Below are 23,594 nucleotides of genomic sequence, written 5' to 3'. Positions count from 1 at the left end.
GCTATTTATCCTAATCTCACTTCGGACTGAAGCCATCTGTGAAATGCATAAGGTCCCCTAATTTATCCTCCGTGTGCTCCATTTAGGACATTTTAGATCTATAGAGGTAGATCACTCAAGAGCCAGGGAGGGACGGAGCTGGTGTTCAGCACTTGAATAAACCCTGTTGGGATGCACAAAACAGATCAATCACAACATTTGGAGAAAGGTAGGAGCCTTTTCACGGGGCCTCTGTGAAGGTTGGCACCCATCCGTCTTATTGTGGGAGCACAAAGACGAGTATGATGGAAGATTGGGAGGTCGAATGTGCGCTCCTTTCTCCTTTGACACCTACTGCAGGAAGAGGGTGAAAAACAGGTCACCCACCACCACCAATTCACTAAGGAATATGGCTTCCAAAAGGTCCATTTTCTTATTTTTTTCTTTTCCATACGACCAGCTATTTATTCTGTGTATACATACACAATACAATAGATACAGGACTTATTACATAAAGGGAAAAAAAATAAAATGTATACTCTTCCCACTAAACAATAGCCCATCGGTGAAAGTTATATAGAGAATACATATACCCTATATAATCCATAAACGACCACTTTTCAGCGCAAGTTTAGGTAGTTGACTTTTTTATGTTCTGTATTTTGTGTTCTGTTTATGTTATGTATTATGTAATTTTAGGTTTATGTAACACGTAACGTCCGGTGAAACAAATGTGCCCGCGATCTACACTTAATATAAATGGACCAGGTCATGATGTTTCCTTGACAATGAGAAATAATCTCTCCCCGCTTCTTCAAAGGCAGAACGTCCCAGTGATCAAATTGAAGGGGGGACCCTTGCTTTATTTTAATTATCCAGTAGTGTACGCAGCCCGCGTACGCAGCCCTCGTGGAGCCGTATTTACCGTGCAAACTAATTTGTGCGTCAGAGACACAAGGAGATAGAGTGACCTGTCGATCCTTAACAGCCGGACGCTGGGATCAGAGCAGGGGGTTTTGGTAAGATTTTTACGTCATTTTATTTTTTGTAAACTGTTTGCGCGCTCTTTGTGTTATCATTTGTACATAAATGACCCGATAAATATGGAAGAGCGACGAGGCTTGTCCTGAGGAAGAAGAGGACTGCCTCCCTCTATAATGAGCAGTATCAGAATGGGGATATTACATGTCAATAGTATAAGAAATGTACATCTGTAATATAAGATTGCGCAATGCAAATATTCAAAAAGAGGGGGAAAAAAAACTGGGTGCAAAGTAGGTTTCGGAGTATTATTTTTATGTTTAGAAAGGGCCAATGATCATCTGATCGTCAGTGGTCCAGTGTCAGACGATGCCAGTCATCAGTTTACTGCTGCGGAAACTGCAGCCACTAGTGATGAGCGACTGTCCACAGATCAGGCATTACCGGGCATGCTCCGGTGCTCGCCGAGTGTCTTCATCAGCGTGCTCCAATACTACAGTATGGTTGAGTCCCTGCAGCTGCATGTCTTGTGCGGACTCACAGCGTCCAATACAGTCTATTGGTGACATTTCTGTCGAAGAGACGCGCTGCATGTTCGTGTCCACGGGCGATCCGCAGGCGACTATGCACGACTAGTGGACCTGGGATTTCTAGGAATCCCATCCACTATGCTGTAACATCTGGCCGCTGCGAGTTCGACACTGCATAAATACACAGCGTCCAACCCGCAGCAAATCCTGATGGTGGGCACGTACCTCAAGGAGGTCGTTTCCTATCCTGCACACTATGGATTAGAATATGGAATGTGTAATAGTCAATACTACCTGTGGTGGCGCTGTAAGGAACATTTATTGTCGGCGTCCCCACAGAATACAGCTGAACACTAGGGGTATGTTATTGCCAAGGTAGAGGATAACCCCATTAAAGGTGCTAACTGTTCTGGCTTCTCCACAGCTGCAGGACCAAAGCAGTCTCCACTTCCGCACCTGGCATCTTGGGCACCTCTTGCACTTACTGAGCCCCCAGAGACCTAATAAACGCAATAGATTCCAGGAAGTCGGGCACAGAATGAAAATACCCGATCTGCCCGCCATGGTGGACCCAACTGGACGCCACACCAGGACATAACTTTTTTGCTTAAAGGAGTATTCCCATCTCCAAGCTCCTATCTCAATATGTAGTAGGTGTAATAATATTAGCAAATACCTCCAATTAGAAAGGTAGCATAGTTCTTCTGATTCACTATGTGGCTTACGCAGAGCATTGCAGGACAAGCTTAACAGCTAACTATCACTAAATCAGTGGCTGTAGCTGTGGATACCTAAAGCTATGGCAATGCCTGAACAAGGGGCAACATAGCAAATCAGAAGAGCTATACCACAATTTCCAGTTGGAGGTATTTGCTCATATTATTACACCTACCACATATTGGGATAGGAGCTTGAAGATGAGAATAACCCTTTTTTAACTGCATCCAGTGACTATATGAAAAATTCATAAACTCAATGTCTTGTTGGGTTGTGACCCCTTTTCAAAAGGGTCCATATATCATGTCATCATCTTTTGGGTATTCCCAGGCTCCGACAAAAGAAAGGCGATCCCTATCCCAGTGACGGGCGCGTCATCACTGCCCACGTACGATACAGCACTACAATCGGTGGGAGCATTAATGGAAGGAAATCCGGAGAGGAACAGAATAGAGAAAGGCCATTTGCTCTGATAAATAGGCATCAACGCCAATATGCTGGAAATCCTCCCATTTACACTCCAATCCCCTATCCGCGATGTTTGCTCTGCTTTGCTTAACAGACAGGACGGTAATTACAAATTTGACGACATCCAGTTTACAATGGCCAGTGCCATTTGCATAGTGTCGTGCCGGCTTCTCCTTATTTCAGTCAAAATTAGATTTTTATAATCTCATTAAACAAATGAGCTTTTAGAATCTATTGCCAAAAAAATGCAAAACACTTAACCGAGCAGCATGGAAGCCGAGCCTTTCCGCCACTCGTTAACCCTTCCACTTGTCTGGCCACCTCTGATTCCATTAATGTCATCAGTCCCCATATACGTCAGATTAGCCGGCTGAATCCACCGAAATCCACGGGATCAGCCAACAGCCCAGTGAGTATGGAGGCCCCCGACTCTGCTCTCACCGACAGACAAAGGAGCACTTGGTGGAGCCGAGCGTTCCCGGAGATGGCGAGTTGAAGTCTTCAAACACATTGTTGGGCCGGTAGCGCTCTCCCAACTTCCCCATCTCCCAAAATAATAAAAAATAAAGGGGGTCTTCTAATGCCCCTATGTAACCAATACTCCTCCATTCACTGGTTTGAGAGTTTGGATTTCTCCTGAGGTCACTGATTTTGGTGGGACTGTCCAAAGTGTATAGTAATATTTGCCGAAAGAGGATTTCAGGGTCAAAATAAGGATCGTACATGTTGGATTTCAACATGTCCAATCTTTTGTTCTCCACCAGAGGCGCGCGGCATCAGCCTTCTTCTCCACTATGCATTAAGCACACACTTGGCCGAACGTGTAAATGTATGAGGGGGTTGGGAAGAACAGCTGTAAGAATCATTTTGAACGCTATATTTTCAGGATGCAGACGGCTGCTCGTTGGGGCGGAGGCGCGCCCTGGACATCTAGATCACATCCACTACAGGTGACTATACTGATCCTATGCATTTATTTGCTTATGTGAGCCTCGGAGTACAATTGAATCTGAGGAGTGATTAAGGTGGATTGTACAATCTGTGAATTAGCAGTGGTCTCTTCTATACGCCGGCCTCTTTATACTATGGTCTATCTATTTATTGTGATATAGTAGTCACTTAGCCTCTATAGTATATGTCCACCACTAGATGTTCAGGGAGACGCGCCTCCCTTTTTGCACAGCAATTTTAGGGTTATGGTTTTGTGATTCATTCCCTTTCACCAGTGTCTGTAATTTTAATAATAAAGTTAGTTATATTTTGAGTAACTTGGACCAAAGTATCATCCCTTCCTTTGTGTGTTGGTTTGGTAAACTATAGTCCTTTTCAATTATTTGGATTTTGCGTAACATGCAGATACGCCTTATAAGTTGTTATTTTCTTTTAAAGATGTATATTTTTTTTATTTTTTTTTTAAGGTTAAAGTTTCCAAAAGTTCCTAATTGTCATTCAATCATCAGTTTTGTATTAAATGTTCAAATTCTTACTAAAATAAAGGGTAAAACGTTTCTCTCTTTCGTTTTGGTCAGTTTGATATGTAATATGCATCTTGAGCGAACATATGACTACGATGATGGTTTGGGTTGGCTTGTGAGGACAATGTGTATTTTTTGGACTAATAGGATGCACCTTACTGTAGGACGCTGCCCAGGTTTAGATATCAGAAAAGTGGAACATCAGTCAGCAGTCACTTGGTATTTCGATTTCTATTTTTTATGTACACATAGAACTCTGCAATACACACACAGCTCAACTCCCCTCACTGCACACACCCCTCTGTGTGCGCAGCAAAAGGTAGGTGTGTGCGCAGCAAAAGGCAGGCCCTCTGCTGCACGTGCACACACACACACATCCCTCTGCTGCACACACCCCCTTGTTGTGTGCGCGCACCCACACACGCCTCTGCTGCGTGCGCGTACACACCCAACCCCACCACACAAACAACCCCCACCCACACACACCCCCACACACAAACCCACCCAACAACACACCCCCCAAAATCAGAGTGAGACTTGGGTGGCTGCACAGCTCTCAGTATTCAGGAAGGATGCTATATAAGCGCTTTCTTGTTCACAGGGGAAACTGCCTGTGGACTAAAGGATGCACTCTTTAGCAAGATTTTTTCCTTGCTAAAAAGTACGTCTTTTAGTCAGAAAAATATGGTGTTGTTTATCCATCTATCTATATACAGTATATAGCACACACATACATTTTAAATATTAATCTATTTTAGCTCTGGGATACAGACACATGACTTTTTCAACTTTTTCAGTTTCTCAAAATAACTAGGTCATTCATAGGAACCCACTTACAGAACCAAAAAAACAAACAAAAAATGTATTGTACCATTAGTCACAGGCAGAGCTAATCGTGGTCTTCAAAAGCTCAGCAGCTTTGCTATGCTCACGGATATATGTTAATCATGTGATAGCTGGGTCCAAAGGACACAGATACACTGCTGCAGCTCATCAAAACTATATAGGTGTTAAAAAAAAAAAAAAAAATGCTCAGACTACTTCCACAATCTCATCGCGGCCATCAAACCCACTTATTCACAGCAAAAAAAGAACTTTGAACAATTAGTAAAATGTATTGTCGCCTTAAATAAGCATTCCATATAAATAATGCTGCCAAATAGACACAGAGGTGATTGGCTGATAAGACAGTAATGTTCGCCAGCACGTGACCACCCAATGTGAGCTCGGACTTACCCCGACAACCGTTTGGTACAGCTGACCTTGCCTCGGGACCTTCTCTTGCATGTAAGGCCTAAAAGCCTTGGTTTTTCCATAGAGCTTGCAGTAGCCATTAAATTATTATTTGTGTAGCGAGCTATTGTGGAGCCGAACAAGGGCCTGGATTTCCAGACTCTGAAAGTGCTATCGGGTTTTAATCTGCAGACTTCCCTCTGAAAGATGGCACCCTTCATCTTTTCTCCTTGAAAAAGAGCCGTTCCATGCAGACGCACGGAGGAATAAAATGTCATTCAATAACCAGTGCGGCAGCTTAAAAGCCCATTTACATCCAGTCTTGTGGGTTCTGGTAGGTTCAAGGGAGAAAATGGTTTTTAGATGTAAAGACCTCCTACCTAGCCATTGAATTAATGCATTACGCTATATAAAGAAAAAAAAAAAAAGAAGGTTGTGCGGATATGAAATCTCATCAATACAGCGTCGGGAGAGTTACGAAGAGTGCACTTATATCAATTTATTCTCCACCTTAACCAAACCACGACTTCCATTCTCACTACAGATCCCAACACAAAAGAGGGGGGAAAAAAAGAGCACATTAAGAAAGGTAAATCCGAGCCATCCTGCTTGTTAACCCCTTACATCAGGGATTTCCTAAGACAATTCTTGCCATTCATGAATGTTTACATTTTGGGGTGACAATGCCTTAAGTGAAAATGACAGATCAGTGATCGATCTCGGTTATGGTCCGAGCACATGGTCTGGGCTTTCATTGATGCAGATTTGGAAAGGAGCAACTGGTCTACTAAAACCCAGCAAAACTAAAAAAAAAAAAATCCAACGAGGACTATCAACATTTTGATAGATATCTAACAATGACTGGCATATATCGCTCTTGTCCATGTGCGGGTGGCTGGAAATAAAAGTGATCTAATAAATATATTGTAGGTAAATCTAAACCCATCGGTATACAAAAATGAATTGACATTCCCTTTAAATTTACCCAAGCCCTTAGTATATGAAAGAAAAGCTGCTAGGAGAAGGAGGAAAATGTTGGGACTCACAAGTCAACATGTGGCATCATCAGCGAAAACAGAACTATTATGTCAAGTTATGGTGCCCAGACATCGAAGATCGTGATCGGCCAAATGCCCACAAGGGCCACAGACCATAGCTGCCGGCAGAAGGATTATTTGGCCGATTGATCTAACTGCAGCGATCTTTCGCGACTCCTCCATACACAACATTCTCGTTGGGCAATCCGCTGTCGAGACTCATGGAGGCGGCTTATCTGGCCGAGTGTAAAAAGTCCAAACTCTGACACGTGTGATCCTTATCTTCCCCAACATCACTGGTTAGGAGGCTCCCATATACTGATGATACGTAAATAACAGATACTGGCTGGTTCGGCCGTGATTAGTCCAATGTGAATAAGGCTTTTAGCCTGACAGCCATCTCCCCCACTTCCCAATACAGATGAAAGTTCTGCACGGCCAAGTGTTTATGTGGTTTCAATGGGAAGAGGAAACTAAGCCGCTGCCAGACTCTTCTGGCAGTGGCTTATCTCCCAAGAAAACAAAAGGATCACCTGACAGGCCACAATCAGGAGACCCCCTCCCCCACTCATGGTCGGCTGGTATTGTGCAAATCAGACAATTTTAATGTGATGTATCTGGGGGCATTAAGGCTCTGTTCACATTTGGTCTACGCTATAATCGCCAGGTACAGGAGAAAAGCTTTGAAGAATAAATCAATTGACCCCTATTTATTGACAGAGACCATAGGGGCCACTTTTTTTGGCCTCCATCTACAGAATTATATTTTTTTGTAACTCGATAGTACAGCACAGTAGACTGTTATTTCACAGATGGCTATGCTAATAGTTTAAATAAAAATATATAAAAATTAAATTATTTCTGGGCCCGCACCCTCGGGTCTTTCTACATTTCTAGGAATACTCCTAATATTTACCACCAGCACAATGTCCGGACGAGATGTGAACAGAGCTGTACAACAATGGTTGGATTGCATATAGAAACAGGAGAAAGCGATTCGTCAGGGGACGTGGTTTGCATATTAGCAGAAGAAACGTGGTTCATTTCACCCACCTGATCCAACAGGAGACGAGCCAACGCTGAGGCTCTGGAGGCTGCCATTCCTGAGCAATGTAGGAGACCTCTGCAGGCCAGAGCTGGCTATACTGCCGGCAGCAGAGGCCACGGAGGATGTTGGGGAAGCGGAGGAAGCAGACAGGTTGGACATACTATCTTGATTCTTGCTCCCTCTTGGCCGGCCAGGCCCGTGTTTACTCGGCTTACTTCCTTTCCTCCTCTTCTCTTTCACTGCCTCTTCTTCCACCATGGAGGATTGTACCCGCTTGTATCCTGATACAGTAAGGCTTGAATTAATATAGTCTCCGGGAACACTATCAAAGTTTTTGGTCTGGAAAGACATAAGTGGATTTGATGGAAGGCCCATTAAGGAACTAAAACTGCTCATTGTCACTTCCTGCAGTCCTGGCGGCTCCAGCTTGGACGCATCTTTGGTTGATGGGAGTTGTGGAGGGTGGTGATAGCCATCAGTCCGCAGTTCAGAATCGGCGAAGCTCAGGAAATCCTGGGGTGACTGCACTGAACTCCCAGAAGACGACTTAACACTGCTTGGCGTTCCTAGAAAACTACCTGGGAACAAAAACAAAGGGACGCATAAAATAAATGCAATGGGTATATTAATGGTCTGAGACAAGCCTACTGTAACATACTCTAAAATACATGAGTCTTACATTGAAGTCAATTTTCCTATATTGTGATAAAAGCCATAAACTGCACCACAGGGATTTGGGTACAAAATTGGGATTGCATACATGTAGATGAAAAGCAGCCATCTTCCAAACATTCTTGGTCTGTACAGTAGCAGCTAATTTCTTATAGGATTAGACCTGAGCTAAGAGACAATATCCTTAGAAATAGGTCATTAATGTCAGATCTGCGGGGGTGCAACCTCCGCCATCCCCACCAATCAGCTGACGGAAGGTGACAGCGTTCAGCACAGCTCCGTACACCATGTAGTGGTTGTTCTAAGGTACTGTACATTCACATTCATTTCATTAGGAGAGGAGCTGCAGTGCCAAAGAGCGGCCACCAAACAGCGTACAGAACTGCTTCACACACCGGGTATCCGTTAATTGGCGGGAGAACAACACCCATCAGCCACACCAATCTGATATTCATAATCCCTTATCCTAGTACTAGAAAACCCCTTTAATGCAAAATGTTGCATTTTTGCTTAAAGAGCCGTGCTTTAAAGAAAATAAAAACACACACTGAGATATCATTAATTATTTCAGTTCTATAAAATGTATCAATGTTTTCCCTCTCCAGTTTTCTGCACACCATCAGCGTGCTTTTCTTGAAATAAATAAAATCATCAGTGCAGTGGCGACAGCGCTGCAGTCAATCTCTTGACTTGGTGCTCTGCCATGAAGACAGCATTACCCGCCGATCCAGTGATTGGCTGCAGCGCTGTTAACATGATATCAGTGCTTCAGCCAGTGAACGATCACTGGATCAGTGGCAGGACCTCTGGAGGGTGAATACCGGCTGATTTTATTATATTTAAAGGGGCATTCCTGTCTCCCAGATTCTATCACAATATGTAGTAGGTGTTATAATAATATTAGCAAATACCTCCAATTAGAAATGTAGTATAGTTCTTCTTATTCGCTATGTCTCTTTCCCCATGTGCAGGCATTGCAGGACCTTAGATATCCATGGTTACGACCACTAATATAGTGACAGATAGTTAACCAATGGTGGTAACCATGGATACCCAAGGTCCTGCAATGCCTGCACATGAGGAAAGAGACATAGCAAATCAGTAGAACTATACTACATTTTTAATTGTAGGTATCTGGTAATATGCACCATGGAATCAATGGTGCTATATAAATGAATAATAATAAATAACAATATTATTATTAGTTCGTCTACTACATATAGGATCTTGGCCTTTTAACATAGCCATGTTGATAGCGATAAAAAAAGTGAAGTGGGAAAACTCCTTTAACTAAAAACCCTTTAAATGATTTGTGCAGGTAAATGAGGTCAGTCAATATCCCAGTACCTAAAAGCTTGTGGAAAATCACCTAACCAGTCATTAGCTCACCGGGTATTAATATTTCAACGATAATCCTACACAATATTTTATTGGATTTCCGACCAATGCAAACTAAGCGCAGCTGACATTTATAACAGCTCTAAGAAAGAACAGGGCTTGAAAAGAAAAAAGTTGGCATGTCCTTTCCCAACCTTCTCTGATCTTTGGTTTCCGCCAAAGAAGTTGACAAATCGGTAGTAAATATTAGAGCGCTTACTGGGCTCTTTACAGGAGAAGCTTTAGGACAACCACTATTTTGTCACTTAATTAGCAGCTATGTAAAAGGGGTTTCCATTAGCCGACCCCACTGTCACCATCTGCCTTTCTTCCAGCCTTTTGTTTTTACAGCTGCTGTTAAGAGCTCATTAGGATTCTATAACTTCTTCTAATCCCATATAGCCATGGAAGAATTTCGGAAAAATGATTTTTTTTTTCCCTCTTAAACAGCAACTGAATTATGTTGGATATGACAAAATCTGAAAAGCGCTACAGCAGACATGGAATTACAGAATGGAAGAGTTGGATCTAGGGCCAACATACTGTGCCAAATCATTTCATCATGTTTTTGGAAGGAAAGGAAAAAAAAAAAAAACAACTGTAAAACTATTTTTGGATACTTATTGTGGGCAGCTGAGAGCTAGTATCTTAGTGCTATCAATGAGCAAACACTAATCTGATACTTAGAATCTGGACTGAAGGTCCCCAAGTGGCGGCAAAGACAAACCAAAACACAACAAAAACATATATACACTGTGTGCAGAATTATTAGGCAAGTTGTAGTTTGATCACATGATACTTTTTATACATGTTTTCCTACTCCAAGCTGTTCAGGCTGAGAGCCAACTACCAAGTAAGTAAATCAGGTGATGTGCATCTCTGTAATGGGGACGGGTGTTGTCTAATGACATCAACACCCTATATAAGGTGTGCTTAATTATTAGGCAACTTCCTTTCCTTTGGCAAAATGGGTCAGAAGAGAGATTTGACGGGCTCTGAAAAGTCCAAAATTGTGAGATGTCTTGCAGAGGGATGCAGCAGCCTTGAAATTGCCAAACTTTTGAAGCGTGATCACCGAACAATCAAGCGTTTCATGGCCAATAGCCAACAGGGTCGCAAGAAGCGTGTTGGGCAAAAAAGGCGCAAAATAACTGCCCATGAATTGAGGAAAATCAAGCGTGAAGCTGCCAAGATGCCATTTGCCACCAGTTTTGCCATATTTCAGAGCTGCAACGTTACTGGAGTAACAAAAAGCACAAGGTGTGCGATACTCAGGGACATGGCCAAGGTAAGGAAGGCTGAAAAACGACCACCTTTGTACAAGAAACATAAGATAAAACGTCAAGACTGGGCCAAGAAATATCTTAAGACTGACTTTACAAAGGTTTTATGGACTGATGAAATGAGAGTGACTCTTGATGGGCCGGATGGATGGGCCAGAGGCTGGATCAGTAAAGGGCAGAGAGCTCCACTCCGACTCAGACACCAGCAAGGTGGAGGTGGGGTACTGGTATGGGCTGGTATCATCAAAGATGAACTTGTGGGACCTTTTCGGGTTGAGGATGGAGTGAAGCTCAACTCCCAGACCTACTGCCAGTTTCTGGAAAACAACTTCTTCAAGCAGTGGTACAGAAAGAAGTCAGTATCGTTCAAGAAAAACATGATTTTCATGCAGGACAATGCTCCATCACATGCCTCCAACTACTCCACAGCGTGGCTGGCCAGGAAAGGTCTCAAAGAAGAAAAATAATGACATGGCCCCCTTGTTCACCTGATCTGAACCCCATAGAGAACCTGTGGTCCCTCATAAAATGTGAGATCTACAGGGAGGGAAAACAGTCCACCTCTCGGAACAGTGTCTGGAGGCTGTGGTGGCTGCTGCAGGCAATGTTGGTCGTAAACAGATCAAGCCACTGACAGAATCTATCGATGGAGGCTGCGGAGTGCCATCATAAAGAAAGGTGGCTATATTGTCACTCATTTTTTGGGGTTTTGTTTTTGCATGTCAGAAATGTCTATTTCTAAATTTTGTGCAGTTATATTGGTTTACCTGGTGAAAATAAACAAGTGAGATGGGAATATATTTGGTTTTTATTAAGTTGCCTAATAATTCTGCACAGTAATAGTTACCTGCACAAACAGATATCCTCCTAAGAGAGCCAAATCTAAAAAAGAACCCACTCCAACTTCCAAAAATATTAAGCTTTGATATTTATGAGTCTTTTGGGGTAATTGAGAACATAGTTGTTGATCAATAATAAAAATAATCCTCTAAAATACAACTTGCCTAATAATTCTGCACACAGTGTACACTACTCACAAAAAGTTAGGGCTAGTTGTTTTTCGGCTGAAATTTCAGGACTATCCTAAAATGCACTCCAACCTTTTCAGTTGAACTTAAAGAGGTTTTCCCCACAGACAAAATACATTTTAGCGAATAGATCTTGGAATAATAATAGGTTCCACAATTGGATGTGTAAAAAATAAATGTTCCCGTGCTGAGATAATCTAAATGTGCCCCTGCTGTGTACTGTGTAATGGCCGTGTCTGACTGTACAGGGACATGGTCTTATCATACCACAAAAAAAGTTAATGTAAAAATTTTTTAAAAAGCAACACGGTAAAGTGTTAAAGTACAGTGGCTGATGGAAGTATTGGTGGAGAGAAGTAGCAGATGTAGCCCTGGAGGGTTTTTAGAAGGTTGCAAAAAAACAACTAAATTACGTTCATTTGCAGAACTATGAAAATATATAACTAATATAGACAAATTTACATTACTACCATCAAGCATGATCATTCTGCCCTATTTCCATGGTACAGGACATAATTCCTTACCTTGCTGGAAGGGACTGGTTGATGCGGCTGGACCAGTAGTGTTCCTCCCACTGCTGGACTTCCGGCCACGCTGAATGGGGTTGTGAGCCGCCGTCTTCTTGGCTTTATTTTCGGACATTCGGGTTTCCAGAACATCTTTCACACTGGCCGGATGTGCAGAAACCTCCTGGAAATTTGCATTTGTGAACCGCGCTGCAGTTTCCTCCAAACGCTTTACTGAGGTCGTCACCAAGTTGTTGGTGGTGCCGCAGGTGTAGGACTGAAAGTTGGATACAAGAGGGTTAATGGGGCTTTTCACTAAAGCAGGGCGTGATCGATTATGACCTCAATATTAGACAGCCATAAAAACACTACAACAAGAATACTCACATTGTTTACAGGCGTAAAAGTCAAGAAATACCTGTCCAAAATGATGGAGTAAGCTGAAGATTGCGGCGGTGAGTCACACGAGTCAGTAATCCATAATACAGCCCCTACAGAAACCTACCAGTCATACTAACCCACCCTATGCGTCTGATCTCATACGGAGGCACACAGTTTTCCTACATGGAATATGTGTGGCATGTCACTACAGAGGTCTTCTGTGACCAAGGAAAAAAGGCCTGCGAACCTCCTTACCTCCCGACATTCCCAGCTCCTCTTCTGACTAACGAGGCTGGCGAAACGTCATTATTGTGGACTGACGCACACACAACATTGTACCAACACCGCTAACCAAAAGTAGAGCTAGAAATGCCCACAGGTAATGAGAATCGCAGGCCTCCTGTCCACCAGTCACAGGTTACCGACCTGGCCGATACACGGGAATCTTGCCAATCAATTCTTCCATCTTTAGTCCCATGTAATAATACATTACCCCTGAGGTGGCCGCTGCAGGCGAAACAACTGGCCGCTGCAGGCGAAACAACTGGCCGCTGCAGGCGAAACAACTGGCCGCTGCAGGCGAAACAACTGGCTGCTGCAGGCGAAACAACTGACTGCTTCCCACAGTCAAAACTGCTGTTTGCTTGACATGTTAGCAGCAGGTCACAGGGTGATTAGTTGATTATTACTGCAGTCACATATAGAAAAGGGAGAGGTTTCACTGATCATACATAGCATATAGTGTGTGTGTGCATACATACATGCGTGTGTGCACATACACACATGCAAATGCACACTGTACACAACAAAATGTTCTGTATGAAAGTAAATTAATTCAGAAACTGCGCGGATCAAAGAGGTATAAACCAAAATAGTAGAGGAGATTATGACACAAAAAAAAAAAAAAAGAAAACAACCAAGTGTTCCCCATTTTACTGCCTATGTATTTTAAATGTCTATACTGGTAATAAATACAATAGGGCAAAGTAATTAAGTCTCCGTTTACTCCAACTACCACATAAATAAAATTGTTACTAACAAAAAAGAACAAAGGAAAAAAATAAACTACACAATATAATAATTTATACACAAATTGATAGCCCAGCAAAATAAAAACATAAAAACCAAGGCTACAGATTGGCTTGTAGTAAACATCGCAATGACCGGAATTTGTACTGATCTGTTCCAATCAATTACCATCATTATATTATAAAAGCCCAAATCAATAAAAACATTAAACGTGCCTTCCTAATTACAGAGGTGATCCAAACCGAGATTCCAGGGTGGCCGCATGCTCTTGTGAAGGAAACACTAAGGAGGAAGCAATCAGCATTTCTTCTAAATTATTACCACTGGTGCTAGGATGAATCTTGCTGAACTGTTCACATACTCTACACTAAATGCACAAGCAAATGATATAAAAAAAAAAAAAATGCAATAGAGAACTGAGCAATCCAGCTTTTTGCCCATATCCTAAGTCTACTACCTGCAAACAAATTCCATTTTCTGCTGTGCATCTTTTGATAAACTTTGTGAATTTTACTCCAGTTTTAGTAAATCTGCCCTATATTCTAAAAACTCATTATAGATGCACTATGTGTAATCGGATTCTGCTAGTCATTAATTTTTCTCCATTAGGTCAGGAACACGTTTTTCCGTCAATGACCTGATGTGCAACGGTTTGCGAATGAATTAAATTCTCATTCACACTTTTATAAGTCATAGCTCCAGGTGCGATGGTTTTTAGTGTAGTGCCTCTACCAGATCGACATACTAATTAAAAAAAATAAATAAATAAAAAATTATATATATATATATATATATATATATATATATATATATATATATATATATATATATATATATCTATCAATGTTTAGAATTGAGAGTACTCGATGGTTGATACCTTTTTCTTACCACTGAGGACTCTCAATTCTAAACATTAATCTATCTACTGGCTAACACGGTACCGAGATATATATCTTTCCTGTATATGTATGTATGTATATATATATATATATATATATATATATATATATATATATATATATATATATATATATATATATATATATATATATATATATATATATATATATATATATATATATATATACACATACACACACACACACATATATATACATATATACATATACACATATACACACACACACACTAAAAAAGAGATATATATATATATATATATATATATATATATATATATATATATATATATATATATACATACACACATTTTTTATATACCGTATGTATACAGTATCTTCTCTTACGGACATACGTTATTCCTAAGCCGCTAATCCCAGTGATTGGCTGCAGCGCTGTTAACATGATGTCACTGCTTCAGCCAGTAAACAATCTCCGGATCAGCGGCAGAGACTCAGTGATGTACTTCTGAGCACTGACTGCTTTTATTATATTATATTTAACACAACAGGACACAGAGGGTGAACGTCGGAAATTTTCATTTAAAAAAAATTAACTCATTTATAAATTGGTGGATGCAACATATCTCCAAAAAAGGCTGAAAGAAAACTGTGGTTAAAAAAATAAATAAAATAACAGCTGGAGGGCCATTTGTCAACCAAGTCACATGACTGGGTAAACAAAGAGCATTGCAGAGAGGCAGAGTCTCTCAAGGGCAAAGATGGTGAGAGGTTCATCAATCTGAACAATCGAGTCTAACATTTGTGGAACAATTGCAGAAAAAAAGGTTACGCAACGTAAAAATGCAAAAACTTTGAACAACCCACCATCTGCAGTATATATTATCAAAAGATTCAGAGATTCTGGAGAAATCCATGTGCACGTCAGACAAGGCTGACAGTCAATATTGGATGCTAATCATCTACGCGCCCTCAGGCGACGCATTTAAAACAGGCATGTTTTGGTTGCACAAATCACTGCATGGGCTCAGGAATACTTCCTGAAATCATTGTCTGTGAACAAAGTTCGTCGTGCAATCCAAAAATGCAAGTGAAAGTTCATGCAAAGAAGAAGCCATGAATCAACACAATTCAGAAACGCTGCAATCTTCTCTGGGAAAAAGCTCATGTGCAATGGACTGAAGGAAATTGGAAAACTGGTCTGTGGTCAGATGAATCAAAATGGGAAATTCTTTATGGAAACCACAGACGTCGCTCCTGCAGACTCTGGAGGAAAGGGACCATCCAGCTTGTTATCAAGTACAGGTGAAAATCCTGCATCTCTGATGGTATGTCTATGGCGTGGGCAGCTAACAACATCATCAATACTGAGCTTTATATTGAGGTCTTAGAACAAATGCTCCCATCCAGGAAACATCAGAGCGGCCTCACATATTTCTCCAAGACAATGCTAAACCACATACTGCATCCATCAGAATAGCATGACTTTGCAGAAGTACCGTAGTTTGGGTGATGTTTTCCAAAACTGGAAAACATGTGACGCATTATGAAACAGAAATAGCCGACAAAAGGCCCAGGACTATTGAGCATCGAGAATCTTACATCAGACGTCTACAATTCACCTTCTGATCTGGGTTTTTTTGTAAATAAAATAAGACCGAGATTTACAAATCAACGCATTCTGGTTTTCTTTACATTTTATACAGCATCCCACATTTTTGGGAACTGGTGTTGTATATATTCATTTGGTGTAACACTCTGCCTATAGTTAGGTTTTTTTCTGTTAGTTTGTTTTTTTAAGCATGGCCATGCACTACGCATCTGTACAAGAACACCATTACTACCTCCTTAGCATGTATGTCTCAATCCCCTAACAGGCAGGTACACTACAAGCCAGGTACGTCCCAGCAGTCAGACCACAGCCATCTGTAGAGTTGGCCACACGTGGAGACAGGGACCCTACAGATTACACATTGATGGATTATCCAGCAGATTCATCAGAATCATGGGGCATTGATGTACTGTGGCAGAAGCTACAGAGCTTAGTCGACTCCTCCACAGATTTCACGCACATTGCCCAATCTGAGCCGTGTCATGATTTCCACTTGGTAGAATCAAAACCTCGGCGTTGGCTGGAGGGACATTTTAATAGCTGGTACTAATTGTTGTACATGGCTTACTTTCATCAGACCATCTCCATGATTGAAGTGTTATCATGACACCCCAGTGCATTAATTCAGACTGGCGCTATACACAGGGAAGCATGGAGACACACATACGCGAGAGAAAAACACAGAGACACACATACGCGAGAGAAAAACACAGAGACACACATACGCAAGAGGAAGGTACGGAGACACACACGCAAGAGGAAGGTACGGAGACACACATACGCAAGAGGAAGGCACGGAGACACATAAGCAAGAGGAAGGCACGGAGACACATACGCAAGAGGAAGGCACGGAGACACGCATACGCAAGAGGAAGGCACGGAGATACACATACGCAAGAGGAAGGCACGGAGACACATAAGCAAGAGGAAGGCACGGAGACACACATACGCAAGAGGAAGGTACGGAGACACATACGCAAGAGGAAGGCACGGAGACACACATACGCAAGAGGAAGGCACAGAGTTAGACATACGCAAGAGGAAAGTACGGAGATACACATACGCAAGAGGAAGGCACGGAGATACACATACGCAAGAGGAAGGCACGGAGACACATAAGCAAGAGGAAGGCACGGAGACACATACGCAAGAGGAAGGCACGGAGACACATACGCAAGAGGAAGGTACGGAGACACATACGCAAGAGGAAGGCACGGAGACACACATACGCAAGAGGAAGGCACGGAGATACACATACGCAAGAGGAAGGCACGGAGACACATACGCAAGAGGAAGGCACGGAGACACATACGCAAGAGGAAGGCACAGAGACACATACGCAAGAGGAAGGCACAGAGACACATATGCAAGAGGAAGGCACGGAGATACACATACGCAAGAGGAAAGTACGGAGATACACATACGCAAGAGGAAGGCACGGAGACACACATACGCAAGAGGAAAGTACGGAGATACACATACGCAAGAGGAAGGCACGGAGACACACATACACAAGAGGAAGGCACGGAGACACACATACACAAGAGGAAGGCACGGAGACACACATACACAAGAGGAAGGCACGGAGACACATACGCAAGAGGAAGGCACAGAGATACGCACACGCAAAAGGAAGGCACGGAGATACGCACACGCAAGAGGAAGGCACGGAGACATGAATAGGCAAGAGGAAGGCACGGAGACAGATACGCAAGAGGAAGGCAGGGAGATACGCACACGCAAGAGGAAGGCACGGAGATACGTACACGCAAGAGGAAGGTACAGAGACATGAATAGGCAAGAGGAAGGCACGGAGATACACACACGCAAGAGGAAGGCACCGAGACACACATAAGCAAGAGCAAAACATTGAGACACATACACCAGAGGAAGGCACGGAGACACACATACGCAAAAGAAAAACACGGAGACACACATACGCAAGAGGGAGGTACGGAGAGACACACACGCAAGAGGAAGGCACGGACACACGCACACGCAAGAGGAAGGCACGGAGACACGCACACGCAAGAGGAAGGCACGGAGACACACATAAGCAAGAGCAAAACAGAGACACATAGGCAAGAGGAAGGTACGGGGAAGGCACGGAGACATGCACACACACAAGAGGAAGGCACAGAGACACACATACACAATAGGAAGGCACGGAGACATGCATACACAACAGGAAAGCACGGAGACACGCATACACAAGAGGAAGGCACGGAGACACGCATACACAAGAGGAAGGCACAGAGACACGCATACACAAGAGGAAGGCACGGAGACACGCATACAAAAGAGGAAGGCACGGAGACACACATACACAAGAGGAAGGCACGGAGACACACATACACAAGAGGAAGGCACGGAGACACACATACACAAGAGGAAGGCACGGAGACACACATACACAAGAGGAAGGCACGGAGACACACATACACAAGAGGAAGGCACGGACACACACATACACAAGAGGAAGGTACGGAGACACGCATACACAAGAGGAAGGCACGTGGATACACCATACACATTCCAGACCATTCTTCTCTTCCTCAATCACTAGTGACCTCTGCTACTAAACAATGAAGACTTCTGACCACTGATTTTTTTGTTTAGCCCCATTCAGGAGACATTCCTAGCATGGCTGGGCTCTCTCTAGCTGGTGGTTTTATTTTTCAGTTCCTTATGTTCATATACCCCTTTGTGACTGCAGATGTTCCTGAGATCCTATTCCTTCAAACACAGGTGTGCGGATTGGAATACACTGAAAACCATCAATTTTTTTTCTTTGGAAATCACTTAACATAACTGGCCACCCAGAGTATTGCTAAACCAAGATTAGGGAAAATTAAGAAGCCATTTTTTTCATATCAGAAGCAGAATGTGGAAATGTGAAGTCCAAAAAGCTATTTCAAAACCCTAAACCAATTTGGCATTAGAATATTTAAAGAACTATGCTAGACAATCGTCCTCTATTTCAGGGTGACCTGCAGTATAGATCATCCTGAGCCTCCTGGTTGAGAGATTACTGTCAAGACAAACCAAACTATAAGGTACAAAGCTGAGGTACACATGTTCAGAGATAAGCAGCAACCAAGCAGCATGTCTGATACTGCTCCGCCACAGAAATTAACACTCTTGGACCTGCGATTAGTGCACGGACCAGTAAACTACAGGACTCCAGATATTGTGAAGCTATAACTGGCAGACCTACAGCATGCTGGGAGTTATAGTTTCCCATCTGGAGGGCACCAGAATGCTTAACCATAGCTTATTGTATACATTTAAAGTATTACCTATAAATGTGGATAAATATAAGACATTTCAAAGGTTACCTTTGTCAACAAAGGGAGACAGAGTGTGAGTGAGCGAGAGGGGCAAGGCGAGCGAGCGAGAGGGGCAAGGCGAGCGAGCGAGAGGGGCAAGGCGAGCGAGCGAGAGGGGCAAGGCGAGCGAGCGACAGGGGCAAGGCGAGCGAGCGACAGGGGCAAGGCGAGCGAGCGACAGGGGCAAGGCGAGCGAGCGACAGGGGCAAGGCGAGCGAGCGACAGGGGCAAGGCGAGCGAGCGACAGGGGCAAGGCGAGCGAGCGACAGGGGAAAGGCGAGCGAGCGACAGGGGAAAGGCGAGCGAGCGACAGGGGAAAGGCGAGCGAGCGACAGGGGAAAGGCGAGCGAGCGACAGGGAGAAAATGACAATAAGACAAGCCACTACACCTAAGGACAGAACCAAAAAGTAGCTGTACAAATGCTGGGATTTTAATTGCTTTACTCCAGAAAACAGTTGTTGTGTAAGGCCTCTTTCACACTTCAGTCTTTTGGTGTCAGTCTGAAACCGCCATTTTCCTCAAATAGCGGATCCGACATTTTTTTTTGGGCGGATTGCTATTTTCCCATAGACATGCATTAGCGACGGATTGTGGCGGATGGTCGTCCGTTCCATCCGCCATGCGACGGATCTGTCGAAATTTGGCGGACGTTGTCTAGTCATTGACGGACATTATAACATTTTTTGTCTGCGCCGAAATGGCGGTTTGCGACGGATCCTTCGCGTCCGCCATTCCATAGAATGGCCGCCTATGGGCGACGGATCCGTCGCAACCGTCATTTCGGCGGATCCGTCGCCCCAATCCACTTTTTCAATTGCGCATGCTCCAAAAAGTAGATACTTTTCCCAGACAACCCCCAAGTAACTGATCCGTCAAAAAAAAGGGTCCGTTAGAACCGTTTTCTCAACAATTGTGACGGATCCGTCACTATGTCGGAGCAGACTGACGCCAAACAACTGAAGTGTGAAAGAAGTCTCACACAAAATTACAGAGATAAAAGCAGATATCACTACATTTGAAATTCTGCTATATACTACAATGAAATGTAAATATGTACCTGATTGTAACAATGTTACAGTATGTTTTATTTGTGACTAGGTACAAAGCTAATAAAATTTGGGCGCAGAAGGATTTGCTTATTTGTTTGAAAAACTGTCATTTAACAGGGTAAAAGCTAAATTGAGGAAAAGCCACAAAGACTTAAAATGCTACACTGATCTTACACTGAGAGAATGTGACTCGCCTCTCTCAATTAACCATAAGACTGGGATTGAAACTTTCCTGCAAAATATAAAAACACCACCCATGGAAAACACAAGGTCTCTGGCTTCATATATGGTCCTGCACCCCACCACTGCACAATACACATGCAGATGTGACGGACACATGCAGCACGCTTTCACCATCCTCCCCTTTGAACCTGCCATTAATATGAATAAGCAAGGTCAAAGCAGAGCGGGCGAAACATCTCTAGCGCCTGTCTGAATTGGAAAGCAGCTGCCAATATATGCAGGGCCTGTTAAACGTCCGAAGGAACATATCAGAATCAGGACAGGTAAACAGAGCGGAGATCTTTGCAGCAGGATATACCTATTTATGGGTTGTGCGCTAGTTAGATGGAGTCATCCGTGTAACAACAGATGTAAACATCAATGCAGGATTGTTTTGGAAATTTCAAATAAGACTTAAGAAGGTAAGGGGCAGAGTCATCTCTGCAATTTAGACGAAGGCTCTATGGTATTGCTGTAAAATTGCTTAGATTGCCCTACTCCCGAAAAATCTCCTCAAAGCCCCGGCCATTTGTTGTCTCCCTTTTGTATAACTCGCCATTCACTGCTTATTATGGTGCTTGAACCCTCTAGGTTCAAGCAACATATTGTAATCCGATTTCTTATATTTTATTCTTCTTCTTCTCCGCGTTTTCCACAATTAATGCGGCCCGAACCGCTCGGCGCAGAGACCCCGTTCAGGTGGCGTTTCAAAGCCCTCGGTGGGGACAGGTGTGCTATTTATTTTTGGAGTCGATCCGTTTTGTAGTTTTTTTTTTAAAAAAAATCGCATTTTTTAAAAAAAAATTCCCATAGGAATTAATGGCGACCTTTCCATGACCCCCAACTTGACCTTCCAAAGATGGCAGCTATGCAAATGTACGATGTCCATTTTAGGACATGATCATTTATCAAAGTCAAACATCAGAATAAAGTGACTATGACACCCTCCGGTCCCGTGTGTGCAAAGTAAGTGCCCCCCCGGCCCCGTGTGTGAAAAGTAAGTGCCCCCCCCGGTCCCGTGTGTGAAAAGTAAGGCTAGGTTCACATTGCGTTAGGGCAATCCGTTTAGCGCTAGCGCTAGCGGATTGCGCTAACGCAATGTTTATTTAGGGGCCGCGTTCAGGGGTCGCGTTAACGTCCCCGCTCTCACAGATCTCCGATCTGCGAGAGCGGGGAACGGACCTCGGGCGCGCCGCGGACGCTGCTTGCAGCGTCCGAGGCGCGTCACAGAAGAACGGCACATCACTAGCGCGAGCCGAAAAAGGCACGCGCTAGTGATGCGCTGCAGGCGAAATTTACATTGCTGTCAATGGGTGCGCTAACGGACCCATTGCACGGCGTTAATTGCGACATTTTCGCCGTGCAACGCTGTCCGTTAGCGATCACCCACTAACGCAATGTGAACCTAGCCTAAGTGCACCCCCCGGTCCCGTGTGTGAAAAGTAAGTGCACCCCCCGGTCCCGTGTGTGAAAAGTAAGTGCACCCCCCGGTCCCGTGTGTGAAAAGTAAGTGCACCCCCCGGTCCCGTGTGTGAAAAGTAAGTGCACCCCCCGGTCCCGTGTGTGAAAAGTAAGTGCACCCCCCGGTCCCGTGTGTGAAAAGTAAGTGCACCCCCCGGTCCCGTGTGTGAAAAGTAAGTGCACCCCCCGGTCCCGTGTGTGAAAAGTAAGTGCACCCCCCGGTCCCGTGTGTGAAAAGTAAGTGCACCCCCCGGTCCCGTGTGTGAAAAGTAAGTGCTGCTGTAAAGCTGGCAGCGCTGTTCAAGCACCATGTAGATGGAAATGCCCATCTAGTTGTAAAGTGTAATCAGTCTTTAGCACCAAAGAAGTCATCACATATTACAGGAAGCAGGGGCATGTCTAGTCTCTACAGGACGTGGGGAAGGCTCTAGTCTCTACAGGACGTGGGGAAGGCTCTAGTCTCTACAGGACGTGGGGAAGGGCCTGGTTTCTCTACAGGACGTGGGGAAGGGCCTGGTTTCTCTACAGGACGTGGGGAAGGGCCTGGTTTCTCTACAGGACGTGGGGAAGGGCCTGGTTTCTCTACAGGACGTGGGGAAGGGCCTGGTTTCTCTACAGGACGTGGGGAAGGGCCTGGTTTCTCTACAGGACGTGGGGAAGGGCCTGGTTTCTCTACAGGACGTGGGGAAGGGCCTGGTTTCTCTACAGGACGTGGGGAAGGGCCTGGTTTCTCTACAGGACGTGGGGAAGGGCCTGGTTTCTCTACAGGACGTGGGGAAGGGCCTGGTTTCTCTACAGGACGTGGGGAAGGGCCTGGTTTCTCTACAGGACGTGGGGAAGGGCCTGGTTTCTCTACAGGACGTGGGGAAGGGCCTGGTTTCTCTACAGGACGTGGGGAAGGGCCTGGTTTCTCTACAGGACGTGGGGAAGGGCCTGGTTTCTCTACAGGACGTGGGGAAGGGCCTGGTTTCTCTACAGGACGTGGGGAAGGGCCTGGTTTCTCTACAGGACGTGGGGAAGGGCCTGGTTTCTCTACAGGACGTGGGGAAGGGCCTGGTTTCTCTACAGGACGTGGGGAAGGGCCTGGTTTCTCTACAGGACGTGGGGAAGGGCCTGGTTTCTCTACAGGACGTGGGGAAGGGCCTGGTTTCTCTACAGGACGTGGGGAAGGGCCTGGTTTCTCTACAGGACGTGGGGAAGGGCCTGGTTTCTCTACAGGACGTGGGGAAGGGCCTGGTTTCTCTACAGGACGTGGGGAAGGGCCTGGTTTCTCTACAGGACGTGGGGAAGGGCCTGGT

The 23,594-nt window shown here is 44.1% G+C and overlaps 1 protein-coding gene across 8 annotated transcripts in view; it reads right to left on the bottom strand.

Annotated features, from left to right (window-relative positions):
- The window catches only part of MLLT10 (MLLT10 histone lysine methyltransferase DOT1L cofactor), a 238,186-nt gene that overhangs the window by 53,589 nt on the left and 161,003 nt on the right, over positions 1 to 23,594 (bottom strand). For all 8 annotated transcript variants that reach the window (XR_013216782.1, XR_013216783.1, XM_077268350.1 and 5 more), the window contains 2 exons: positions 12,353 to 12,611; positions 7,474 to 8,046 (listed from right to left, as the gene is read on the bottom strand). Coding sequence is in view for 6 of the 8 variants with exons in the window: in XM_077268350.1 (XP_077124465.1) it covers positions 7,474 to 8,046; positions 12,353 to 12,611 (832 nt within the window). In the remaining 2 variants the exon portion in view is untranslated. The remainder of the gene's footprint in view (positions 1 to 7,473; positions 8,047 to 12,352; positions 12,612 to 23,594) is intronic.

The sequence above is a fragment of the Ranitomeya variabilis genome, chromosome 6, assembly GCF_051348905.1.
Source record: "Ranitomeya variabilis isolate aRanVar5 chromosome 6, aRanVar5.hap1, whole genome shotgun sequence".
Lineage (NCBI taxonomy): Eukaryota > Metazoa > Chordata > Amphibia > Anura > Dendrobatidae > Ranitomeya > Ranitomeya variabilis.
Note: the sequence above shows the minus strand (reverse complement) of the source record. Positions and strands in the feature narration are given on the sequence as shown.